We start from the raw sequence: 11322 nt of genomic DNA, 5'->3' as shown, positions 1-11322 counted from the left end.
GCGCTCGCCGCGCGCCTTGTTCACGCACTCCCAGCAGTACCTGCGCACGCGACACTGCACTGCATTAAGGCACACCGGACGTGCGTCTCTACACAATTAACGAATTGATGGTCTCGGCCGGCTGTCTGTACACGCGGCCGCACGCACACATCAGCTTGTGTGTGTGTGTGTGCAGTTATGTTGAGCACGTTTCACAAATTGGGCCAGCTCGCACCGGAGAAGAACCACACCCCCACAAAAAACTGGCGTGATATAGTAGTATGGTACTGTTTATAGTACGGTGTGTAGGGGAGCCGGAGGCCCGCTTTATTTTCCTCACCCTTCCCAATCTATTCCTCCCTTTCAGTCGTCAACCCTTTCCTTATCCCTTACCCCTCCGAAGCAGCACCATCTCTGCGAAAGTTTCTGGGCAGTGGTGATCGCTAACCATCAGGCGAACCACCAGCTCAGCTGCCAATAAAATATATTAACCAAGCAAACATTACAAAAATAGAAATCTCACCAATCCCCCTCGGGTATTTTATCCATCCTCGGCTTGAAGCAATACGTATGGTAGCCCTTATCACACCCGTCGCAGAGCAACAGCTGATCCTCGTTATCACCGGAGAGGCAGAATTGACAGTTCTGTAAAATAGCCATTTTGCGGTTACACACCCGCCGCCGGCTCGCCTGTCGCGTACAATTGTGTGGTTAATATGTGGTTATATGAAATGCATGGAATATTAAGCTGGATTAAGAATAAAGCGGCAAAATTGAAGAGGTGGGATGGTTTTTGGATGAATTAAATGAAAATAAAGCAAGGTTATGAAGCATATGTAAAACTAGCTGTTGCCCGCAGCTTCGCCCGCGCAGGCTTAATAAATTTTTATGGTTCTTCCATCCCCTATTTTATCTCATTGGGAGTCGAATTTATCAAAATCCTTTCTTAGCGGATGCCTACGTCATCATATCTATCTGCATGCCATATTTCAGCCCGATCCGTCCACTATGTCAGTACCTTTAAGTTACATATGTTTAGATTAAGCAAGCGGAGATAGAAACGGCTAAATTGAATGGGACGGTTCAGGCGTTCGGTTTTAGTGATTGTTGGATGATTTGGATGGTAGATACAAATCAGTAACTAAATGCCAATATGCAACAGAGCATTGTAGTGCAAATAAAAACAGAATGAAAAAAATGCGTTAGGTATTTAGTGAAAAGTAAAATTGAAAAAAATTTGAGCCGTCACGGGACGCCTGGCAGATGTGAAACATCGACATTATTTTATAAAATTAATATGCAAAGAGTAGACTGTGATAGGAACTAAATATGTCATAATGATCAAATAAAATATTACACCGTACACACTACTGCATATAGACTGTATATATTATACACTATCATTTAGCGTGGCGACGCGTCGCCACGGCATGCGTCGCCACGCCAGAAATCTGTTTTACGTGCGGCTACAGATGTTTCACATCAAAAAATAGCGAACAGATAGGAAAAAGCTTGTGAAATTATAAAGTTGCAGCACGGAGAGAAGGTGATTAAAATGTTATTTGCATGATGAATGTAGGCGAATTGCGTTTGATTTTCTTATTGATACGTAAATATCTATACTTCTAGCTGCACCCGGCAAACGCTGTTTTGTCTTACTCTTATGATTTAGGGGTGTGAAAAATAGATGTTGGCCGATTTTCAGACCTACCCGATATGTGCACAAAATTTCATGAATCGGTCTAGCCGTTTCGGAGGCGTATGGTAACTAATATTGTGACACGGGAATTTTATATATATATATATAGAGATTGCTGTGAATCGGTTAAGTAATAAATTTGTTCGTAGGACGTAATCTCTGGATCAAATGTATCGAATTTCTGAAATAGGTCCAGTAGTAATTCCTGAGATAAGTGTGTTCAAACAAACAAACAAAATCTTAAGTTCATATATATACACATTATTTTTTGATACAGTATGCGTATACGTATGTACAAGATAAAGTTTTCTAATGATCGTATACAATAGACTTTGAACATTAACTTAATTAGAAAGAAAGAAGGTGTTAATTTCAACGAATGTTTCATTGTTTGAGTTTAGTTATATACGTCAATGCAAACAACAAAGAACAAATACTCACAGCTTTCATAATACTCTTGTCCCACGCGATGTGAGTTTCCAAAGCGTTCAACAGCATCGCAATTTGCGCAGCCGTATTGCACCTCGACACCGCGTCCCGCCAAGTTGACAAGCCACGAGCTATGCCCTTTGTTTCTGTTTAAATATTAACATTAATTATCATTATATTTAAAGGAAATATTGTGATCAATAAACAAAAAGTTAAACTGATTTTCAAGTGTCAGATCTAGATCAAAATTAAATGGAAATTTGGATGGGGGAGTGGGGGCAAACTCGATCTTGTTAATATTATTATATTCATGTAACAAAATTTTATACAATGTAACTAGCGCCATCTGTTTGTTATGAGGAAATACTTACCTGTGTTCTTTTGTCTTATGCGAAATAAAAGTCAGTCTGTTTGAAGCCATACGTTTGTTTTATCAGATCTAACAATCAAAACCGCTTTTGTGTGTAATGTCACATCAGGGGGAGGGGCTTCTTTAAATGACAGGCTGTGATGATTGAAAGAAAGAACGATAAAGGGAGGGGTTCAAAAAGCCACATTTCATGTGACGTAATTTATGAATGGCCGTAAATAACAAAATAATATAATAAACTATCACCTTTACTTTCGCTCGCATCGGAGTTATTTGGCGAGGTGGCGGACGAGCCGTGTTCGCCTTGCAACATGGCGCCCAGGTTTGCGTCGTTCGTGCTGAAATGTTTTAATATTTGTTAACACGCTTTTATTGGCCTCACCTGTATGTTTGTATGTAACATACATGTATGACTCATTTAGTGCATTTTTGTCCCATTTTAAATTTGTACACTTATCAAGGATCGGTGATGATACAGTGTTTTCTTGGTTTTCCTGGAGCAATAGGATTAAACAATTTTCTTACATATATTTTAAAAAAGAAAAGTAAGACATTTTCGTTGATTCTATCATTGAAGCGCGTCTTTTTTTTTGCTGTTTTGTTTCATTTACAATCTTGTGTTTGAATTTAAACTAGTAAAGTAAAGAAGGTAGAAGAGTACTACACGTGACTCTCATCTCACAAAATATGAAGCGTTCGAAACGTTGGTAAAATTATTTTGTATCCCGATATTCCTATGGGATATAGAATTACGCGGGTACAACCGCGGGGCGCAGCTAGTAACCAATAAAAAGGAACACGCACATGTTCATTCATATCCGTCTAGCAAACAATAACACGAACCCCCATATACCCGCATATGCGCTAAGGAACTTACCTCGTGATCAGCTTCTACAACTAACATCTGTCTAACTCCCCTTGCAACCCGCGTAAGTCCCACCTACCTCCCGTACCTTTGCACGAGCGGCGGCTTCAAGTAGCGCCTCTCCACGTGGGCCTCCAGTTGTGCCAGTTTCATTCTAGCCCGTTGCACCGGGGTTCCGGCCCCGGGGCCTGCGCCCCGCCAGCCCTTCACTTGCATGGAGGCGGCTGCTACTCGTTCCTCGAGGGCTTCCACCTGAAAGTGATAATGTCTAGATATAGCATACAGTCAGTTATAAGTCTTTGTTTTTTTTTTCATTAACACTTAAGTATAGAAAATAAAATAATCTAGTCTTTAAATAACTAAGTGCCAACTTTTGATACGAAATTATTTTGAATATTGTAACATAAATAGCTGTTAGGCATCTACGCATGTAAAAATATACAGACAGGGTGTGAACTGACTTGGATGATAGGATCCGGGCGGAGCCAGGACGAGTCTAGTAAGAGAATAGAAGTGACACGGTCACGACAAATGTCAAATAGTTCACGTAACCATGGTGCATGGTGCAACCATAGACAGCCCACTCACCATAGACAAAACTCGCATGTCCACTCGGGCCGCAGTCTCCGCGCAGTACGCGTTGGGCTCGTCTGGCGGCGGGAAATCGCCCTCGCACGGGCTGGCCGTCAGCTGCGTGCGCGCAGGGTCGCCCTTGTCTATGTACAGCTGAAATTGAAGATAAATAAATACATAAATAAAACCTTTTATTGCATAATTATGTTACAGGTGTAGTAATATGAACCCTTAGACTCCTAAACTAGGTAAACACTGTGTCTCGGGAGCCAGAGGCTACTCCCAATTGTGTTCTCATTATTACGTCCTTAAACAATATAAAATTATCTAAGGATTATATAAATTATACAAAGATTTTAGGAAATAAAGATTTATTTATACCAGCTTTTGCTCGCGGCTTCGCACGAGTTAAATTCGTAGTACTTTAATAGATGTTATTATACATATAAACCTTCCTCTTGAATCACTCGTATCAATAAAAAAAAAACCAACAAAATCCGTTGCGTAGTTTTAAAGATTTAAGCATACATTGGGACATAGGAAATCATATGATTTATATATAGTATATGGTCATAAACCTAGGTCATTTAAAAGAAATGTTATAAAAACTGGACATAAAGATTTAAACAATAAATTAATGGCTAGTTATCCAAATGTTTAGAACGTTAATAGGTAAATCAAAATATAGATATAACAAACATTTCAGATAGAGATAACTTTTTCATAACCATCATCATCATCATCATCAGCCCATACATGTTCCCACTGCTGGGACACAGGATTCTATTTTCGTAATACTATTGGTAATAATTTTACTAATATTCACATAGATTTAATACGAAAGACATCCAAGTGTAACATTAATATACAAAGAAATAATACCTTATTATTTACAGTGGGTAAATGTTGAACGAGAGACGCGTGTAGTTCCCTCTCTCTCACACCGCGCGGGTGTAACGCGTCTAACACCGCTTTCATTTGCTCCGGGTCGGTTATGCGCCACCAGCCGTGTCTGGAAGGGTCGGAATTGATGTATCATTTCGGGTGAAACTTTTTGTGGACAGTTGGTGGGTTATAAAGTGTTGATGAAGAATTTTAAATTAAAAATTGTACTTATAAATTTATATAATTTCTTTGTAAAAAAAAATCTTGAAATACGAGGATCATTAATGAAACCATACAATCAAACACATTTAAATTGATTCTTTTTCTATAGATTTATAATCAAACTAAAAATCACAAATTATTAGACAATGCCTATATTATTCACGTCAAAAATATGTATTTTTTTAACTTATAAATATACCTATCTTTGTTAACTAATAAAATAAATTACCTTTCTTCTAAGGGCACAGCTGTCCCTCCAAGCCTCTTGGGCAGACCGTGTACCTTTATTGAAATAAATAACACAATTAGTGAATACAATATTGTTGTTTTTATCATATTCTATTGTAAATGTTTCGGTTTTGCTACATGCATTATTGATACTAATTAATTATTAAATAATATCCTCAGAATACTACAATAAAAGTCTACCTTATTTATATACGTGTAACGTCCCACACGTTACACGTATATAAATAAGGTTGCTGATTATTATACTGTCTATGTGTGCGTTTTTGCGTACGGCTCTGTATGTCTACATGCGTATTTGTGAGGGTGTGTGTGTTCGCGTGTGTGTGTTGTTAGTGTGTGGGTGTGCGCGCAGGTTTGTCTGTATTTTAATACGCGAGTTAGCATTAAAGTTAAGTAGCCCGAGACTTGCGCGTGTGCATTTGCGTGTAAGTGCGTTTGTGTGAGTAAGTGTGTGCGTGCGTGTATGTATACCCAATTGTGGGCGAGTGTTTGTCTGTGAACACCCACGTTTGCGTGTGTGTTTTTATTATGTTCTAGTTAGCAAAGTGTCACCTGATGGAAAGCGAACAGTTCCTCCCGTATACATTTGCAGAGGCTTCATGCCCTTGCTAATAGATTGCTAACTTTACTCCTTAAGGGATAGGAAAGGATAGATTGATGAAGGGAATAAAGGAAAGGGTAGGAAAAGGGAGCCTCGGGCTGTACATACGTGTCTGCGTCTCAGCATACACCTGAAATGAGAAGGGTAAGGAACGGGCCTCGGGCCGTGCGTGTCTATTTCTCAGTATATACCTTGCATCTCTCCAGCTGGTCCATCTCGTCCGGCGACATCTGTATGGGAGGCGGCGAGTCGCAAGTCACGTAGGTCGAGAGAGCGTTAAAGTTCAGCAGACCGAGTGAACTGAGCCCGGACGCCTTGGCCTTCTGCAGCGAAATGTCCGCTTTGGCCGAGTCCGCTTGCAGCTCTTTTTCTAGATCGTTCTCCTGGGGAATATTTAGTCTGTTTAGGTCTTATTTCGTATTAGTAACGCATTTATAACAGTCAATTTATACCTTTAAAATTTCTAGACTTAGTTGAATTTGCTAATAAATAATAAAAAATAAAAAAAAATAAAAATATTTTTAGTTTTAAAGAACAACAACTTAAACAAGTATTTGAAATATTATAGCATTCACGTGATATTTTAATTTGTAATTTGTCTGGTAGATATTTCGTTATAATGCTAGTGAATTTATTAAAAGCAAATTTTTATATAATAATTTTTTTTCATTCAATTCTCTCGGTACTATTTCGTCATCTTCGCCCGTATATTTAAAGGATATTTCCATAGGAATGGGATGATCCATCGCCGTAATAAGCTTATATCACTCTCTAGCCTCCTATCTCTAGACACAAAAATCCTATCATATAATCGTAACGACGTGACACATAGAAAAACGAACAAACACACATTCCCTTTTATAATACAAGTAAAACTAGTACCTTTTCAATAACGAATATGATTTTTAAAACCCCCTAATATATCTATACTAATTATAAAGCTGAAGAGTTTGTTTGTTTGAACGCACTAATCCCAGGAACTACTGAACCAATTCGAAAAATTATTTCAGTGTTATATAGCCCATTTATGGCTAGGCTATATATGGACCACGGGCGAAGCCGGGGCGGACCGCTAGTGTACATACATATATGAAATCTTAAAAGCCGTATACCTGATCCTTACTCTCCTCCACCTCACGCGCAGTATCGTTCAGGCTCGCATCCATCATATCCTGGTCCAGGCCGGACATGGTCAAGCTTGAATCACTATAAACACTATTGCAGGGCACTTGTACACTCGTCACCATGCTGTTCAACGTGAACAGGCTCGGGTCGTTGAGCAGGTGCAGGTTATTGGACACGTCCCACTTGTGACCTTGGCACATCAGCACCTCGGCGCAGGTGTGCTCGTTGTCGCAGTACTTGGGCACGTCCTGTTTCTCCTCGTTGATGTTGGATAGAAAGGAGTTCTCGTGGCGGAGTATGGAGAACCACTTGCCGTCTAGTGTTTTCGAGTAGAGGTGCGCGTGTGCATCTGTCTCCTCCTCTTTTGTGTCTTCCTTTTCGTCTTTCACTTCGCTCTCCGCTTTTTTCGCGGCGTCCAGCTGGGAGGATACAGCCTCCGCCATTTTGCGCAGCTCCTCCAGGTTGTTGACTAAATTGTCTTTGGTGTCCTCCGGCTCTGTTTTGTCTATGGCTTCCGTTTTCGATGGGTTCTCTAACTTGACGATCTCCTGCGGTTTATCTATGGGCTCCGCTTGTGCTGCGAACATTGGTTTGTGTGACGGCTTCTGGACCAGGAAGGCTGTTGGAATGGAGTCTTCTATATCCAACATGTCTTCCTCTTCGTGACTCTTCTGCTGTATATATTTCTCTTCCATCTTTATTGAACCTAGAAGTAAAAACGCCTTGTTAATGTGATGGTTATTTTAATAAGGAATGTAGGATTTTAGAGATGATTAAGTGAGCTATGGTAAAATTAAATAAAGACTTTAAAAATATGCTCTGATTGGTTAATTTGCTATTTTTCTATTAAAATTTTAACAAATCGAACACGGTAGATGTTTACCTTCGACCTTACAAACAATCTTGTTAGGCTCGTACTTGATTATCTGTGTCTTATCACTAAGATTGAGCTCAGTTTTTATACTCTTCAGCTCGAGTGCTTCCGCCTCCGCGTCTACTTCCACTTGCTCTTCTGGCTCCTCTTTTTTGATCTTCTCTTTTTCTTCTTCTATTGATACAAAAATACGAGGGTTAGATTTTTTTTTTTGTTTATCTAATGAATCAAAATTTTTTTTTTTTTGGCAAACACCATAAGTTGTAAATATTCTGTTACCGTGGCAAAACACGGTAAAAATATGGTTAATTTGTTAAATAAAAAACATTATAATTTATAATATGCAAACAAAGTCAATGAAGAACAACCTTAACATGTTTTTCCTTGAGAAAGGACTTTTTTTGTTATTCTCACTTTTATTTGCTTTTGTTATTATATACCTATCTCATCTCCAGGCTCCGGTTTACACTTGTCCCTCGCAAGTCTCTCGTGATAGGAAAGTATTTCCGGCTGAGCTGACTCCATGCCTTCCACGAACACACCTCCGCAACTACTGAGCCACCAGTAGCGGCGCCAATATCTGACAATAAGTACAGAAAACCATGATTTACAAAAATGCTATCCGTATTCTTTGCTGGAAATTCTTTATTAATAAAAAAATAAATATATAAGTAAAAAATCAATAAATAGATAAGTAAATAATTGGCCTTATCTAACGATGAAACAAATTTTGAAATTGGTTCAATCTATATATACTAGATGAAAGGTCCCGCTACTATAGGATTCAGAAATCCTATGGTCCTATGTGGTGTAAATCTTCGAATTTTCTATTTTTACACAGCACAGAATAAATGAAAAAATTAAAATACCTGTCCTGCCCATAGCAAGACGCCCGCAAGGAGTGGGACGCGGCCGCCAGCTGCAGCTGCTGTTGCTCCGACTGGCGCAGAAGTTTCTCGAGCTTTCTAGATAATTCTTCCGAAGATAGGTTCTTGTCTTCATCCTGGATGTAGGTTATTAATGTTATATATTGTACTAAACTTTTTAGGATATAAATTTTAATCGATATTCCTTATTCTATGAATGTGATAAATCATGAATAATTCATTTATTATCCAGGCCAACTCAGTACAAAGTCAGTGTCAATCTTTCTAAAATGCTTTAACATGGCGTTTATTTATTCTGATAATACTGAAAGAACTTAAATTAATCACATTATACCTATTACTTATATACAGGCTATTATAATAAACAGGCTGTTTATATAACAAGTCAGAAGCCCAATAAATAAACATACAGTTTAGAGATAAAAATAAGGAAGATTTACAAATTACAGTAGACTTATATTTGACTCACAAGCTTCAATGTTTTATCTATTTGGATAATATTAACTTGTTTTTTATATTTTTACAGTTTAAGCGAAAGTTTTTTTTTTTTAATTTGCATTGTTTGTTATTTGTAAAACCGTTTTATATCAATTCCACCATCAAAATAAACTATTTCCTCACCTCCTCAGGCTGAGTGCCTTCGCTCTCTAGGTCACTCAGCACATCGTCGCCCATAACACTATCCTTGCCCTCCGGTATCTCCTCTTTATTATTGTTCATCATCTCCTTCTTCAGTTCCTTGAGAGGAGATAGCTCGTTCATCATCTCCTTTTTAAGTTCCTTGAGTGGAGACAATTCTTTGTCACTCGGATCCTCTTCTTTGTACGGTGATGGGGTCTCGATGGGGGCTTTCTCGTCTGGCGGTGGTGATGAATCCTTTTTGGGGGTAGATGGCTTTTCTGGGGTATCTGTAATTATACATTATGTTAAAAGATAACTAAATCGCCTTCATATCGTCTGAACTAGACCAAATCTAATCAAATGTGGCCCTACCACGTGGGAGGAATGATCCTAAATAGTACAGAAAAAATGCTCTGAAGAACGAACGCATCCAAAAAAGTCGACGAATTGAGAACCTCCTCCTTTTTTAAGTCGATTGATAAAATATTGCTTTTAACATGTTTTTTTTTTGTACATAAAAGTCTGGTTACATGCTTAAAGAAACAAATCATTTTGCTCTTTTTCAAGAAATTTGTAAGAAAAATTACTGTAATACTAGCTGCACCCAGCAAACGCTGTTCTGCCTTACTCTTATCATTTAGGGGTATGAAAAATAGATGTTGGCCGATTCTCATAGATACCGGATAAGCAAAAAAAATTTTATCAAAATCGGTCAAGCCGTTTCGGAGGAGTATGGCAACGAAAACTGTGACACGAGAATTTTATACATTAGATTAGAAGATATTAATTCATGTATAAAAGTATAATGTAAAAGTAAAGTAATAAATAAGGTATAAATAAATGAGGCAACCTTCTTTTAGGGTGCAAACTTAGTTTTTTATCTGGAAATCCTGTCCCATCCTAACGCGAAAACATCTTATATATAGTACTTGTATGAAGTTTGGTAATACTAGGTCCTCCAGACACCTGGGGTGGCTTTAAGACCTAACAGTTTACTAGCTTAGTATTTTTGCGTGTGATTTTTATATTTCATGTGTCTGTCTCACCGTGTAGAGGCGATCTGGCGGTCCCGGTGCTCTCTTCGACCAGTCTCTGCATCCTCTCCAGCGCCATCGCTTGCTGCTTCTCAGCCTGTTCGCTGCGCAACTTTCGTTGGTGTAACACGCGGACTCTGAAACGTTATTTAATATTATAATGTATGTTATAACTAGCTGCACGCCCCGGCTCCGCCCGGGTAGTTATTTATCGTGATTGAAATAATATAAACTATCCTATCTTTGTAGCAAACTGCAAATGGTGTGCAAATTCGGTTCAAATCGGTTGAGTAGTTTAGGAGTCCATCGCGAACAAACAACGTGACACTTAATTTATATATATTAAGATGTTAGGTATTTATTTTCATTGATATTTTTTCCGCTATCTTTATACATTCATGTTGTTCCTTACTTATATACTTCATTTTACTTTTTCAGAACAACCGGTTGTCTGGAAGAAATCTCAAAAAGCAATAATACCGCCATGATAATGTTACTTTTATAAGTCTCAATTTGTAATATATCCAGAGCAATATTTGGTGGGACGCCTGATGGTAAGCGTTACCACCGCCCGTGGACATTTGTAGAGGCGCAAAGTCGATTATAGACGCCTCTACGGCTCTCTTGGGATAAAACCGGAATCTTAATATTTGGGCAGAGCCGGGACGAACGTATAGTTGGATATATTGTTAGTGAAAGTGATATATCTATACTAATATTATAAAGCTGAAAAGTTTGTTTGTTTGAACGCACTAATCTCAGGAACTTCTGGTTCGATTTGAACAATACTTTCAGTGTTAGATAGCCCATTTATTGAGGAAGGCTACAGGATACACATGTATATAGATGTGGAGGCTGAGGTGGAACTGACTTGCGTATCTTGACGTCCATGAGGTAGCGCTCCTTGCG

General features: G+C 38.6%; 1 protein-coding gene across 1 annotated transcript in view; it reads right to left on the bottom strand.

The window, feature by feature from the left end:
- Nucleotides 1-11322, bottom strand: part of LOC119836340 (bromodomain adjacent to zinc finger domain protein 2B-like) — a 62284-nt gene that overhangs the window by 1066 nt on the left and 49896 nt on the right. The window contains exons 34-48 of the mRNA XM_038361642.1: nt 10426-10550; nt 9380-9666; nt 8741-8874; nt 8312-8451; nt 7881-8045; nt 6985-7703; nt 6064-6255; nt 5252-5304; nt 4798-4927; nt 3931-4068; nt 3422-3594; nt 2724-2815; nt 2120-2253; nt 503-624; nt 3-40 (exon numbers count right to left, since the gene is read on the bottom strand). Coding sequence (XP_038217570.1) covers nt 3-40; nt 503-624; nt 2120-2253; nt 2724-2815; nt 3422-3594; nt 3931-4068; nt 4798-4927; nt 5252-5304; nt 6064-6255; nt 6985-7703; nt 7881-8045; nt 8312-8451; nt 8741-8874; nt 9380-9666; nt 10426-10550 — 2642 coding nt within the window. The remainder of the gene's footprint in view (nt 1-2; nt 41-502; nt 625-2119; nt 2254-2723; nt 2816-3421; nt 3595-3930; nt 4069-4797; nt 4928-5251; nt 5305-6063; nt 6256-6984; nt 7704-7880; nt 8046-8311; nt 8452-8740; nt 8875-9379; nt 9667-10425; nt 10551-11322) is intronic.

This window comes from Zerene cesonia, chromosome 24 (genome assembly GCF_012273895.1).
Source record: "Zerene cesonia ecotype Mississippi chromosome 24, Zerene_cesonia_1.1, whole genome shotgun sequence".
Lineage (NCBI taxonomy): Eukaryota > Metazoa > Arthropoda > Insecta > Lepidoptera > Pieridae > Zerene > Zerene cesonia.
This window is presented reverse-complemented; position numbering and strand designations above follow the sequence as displayed.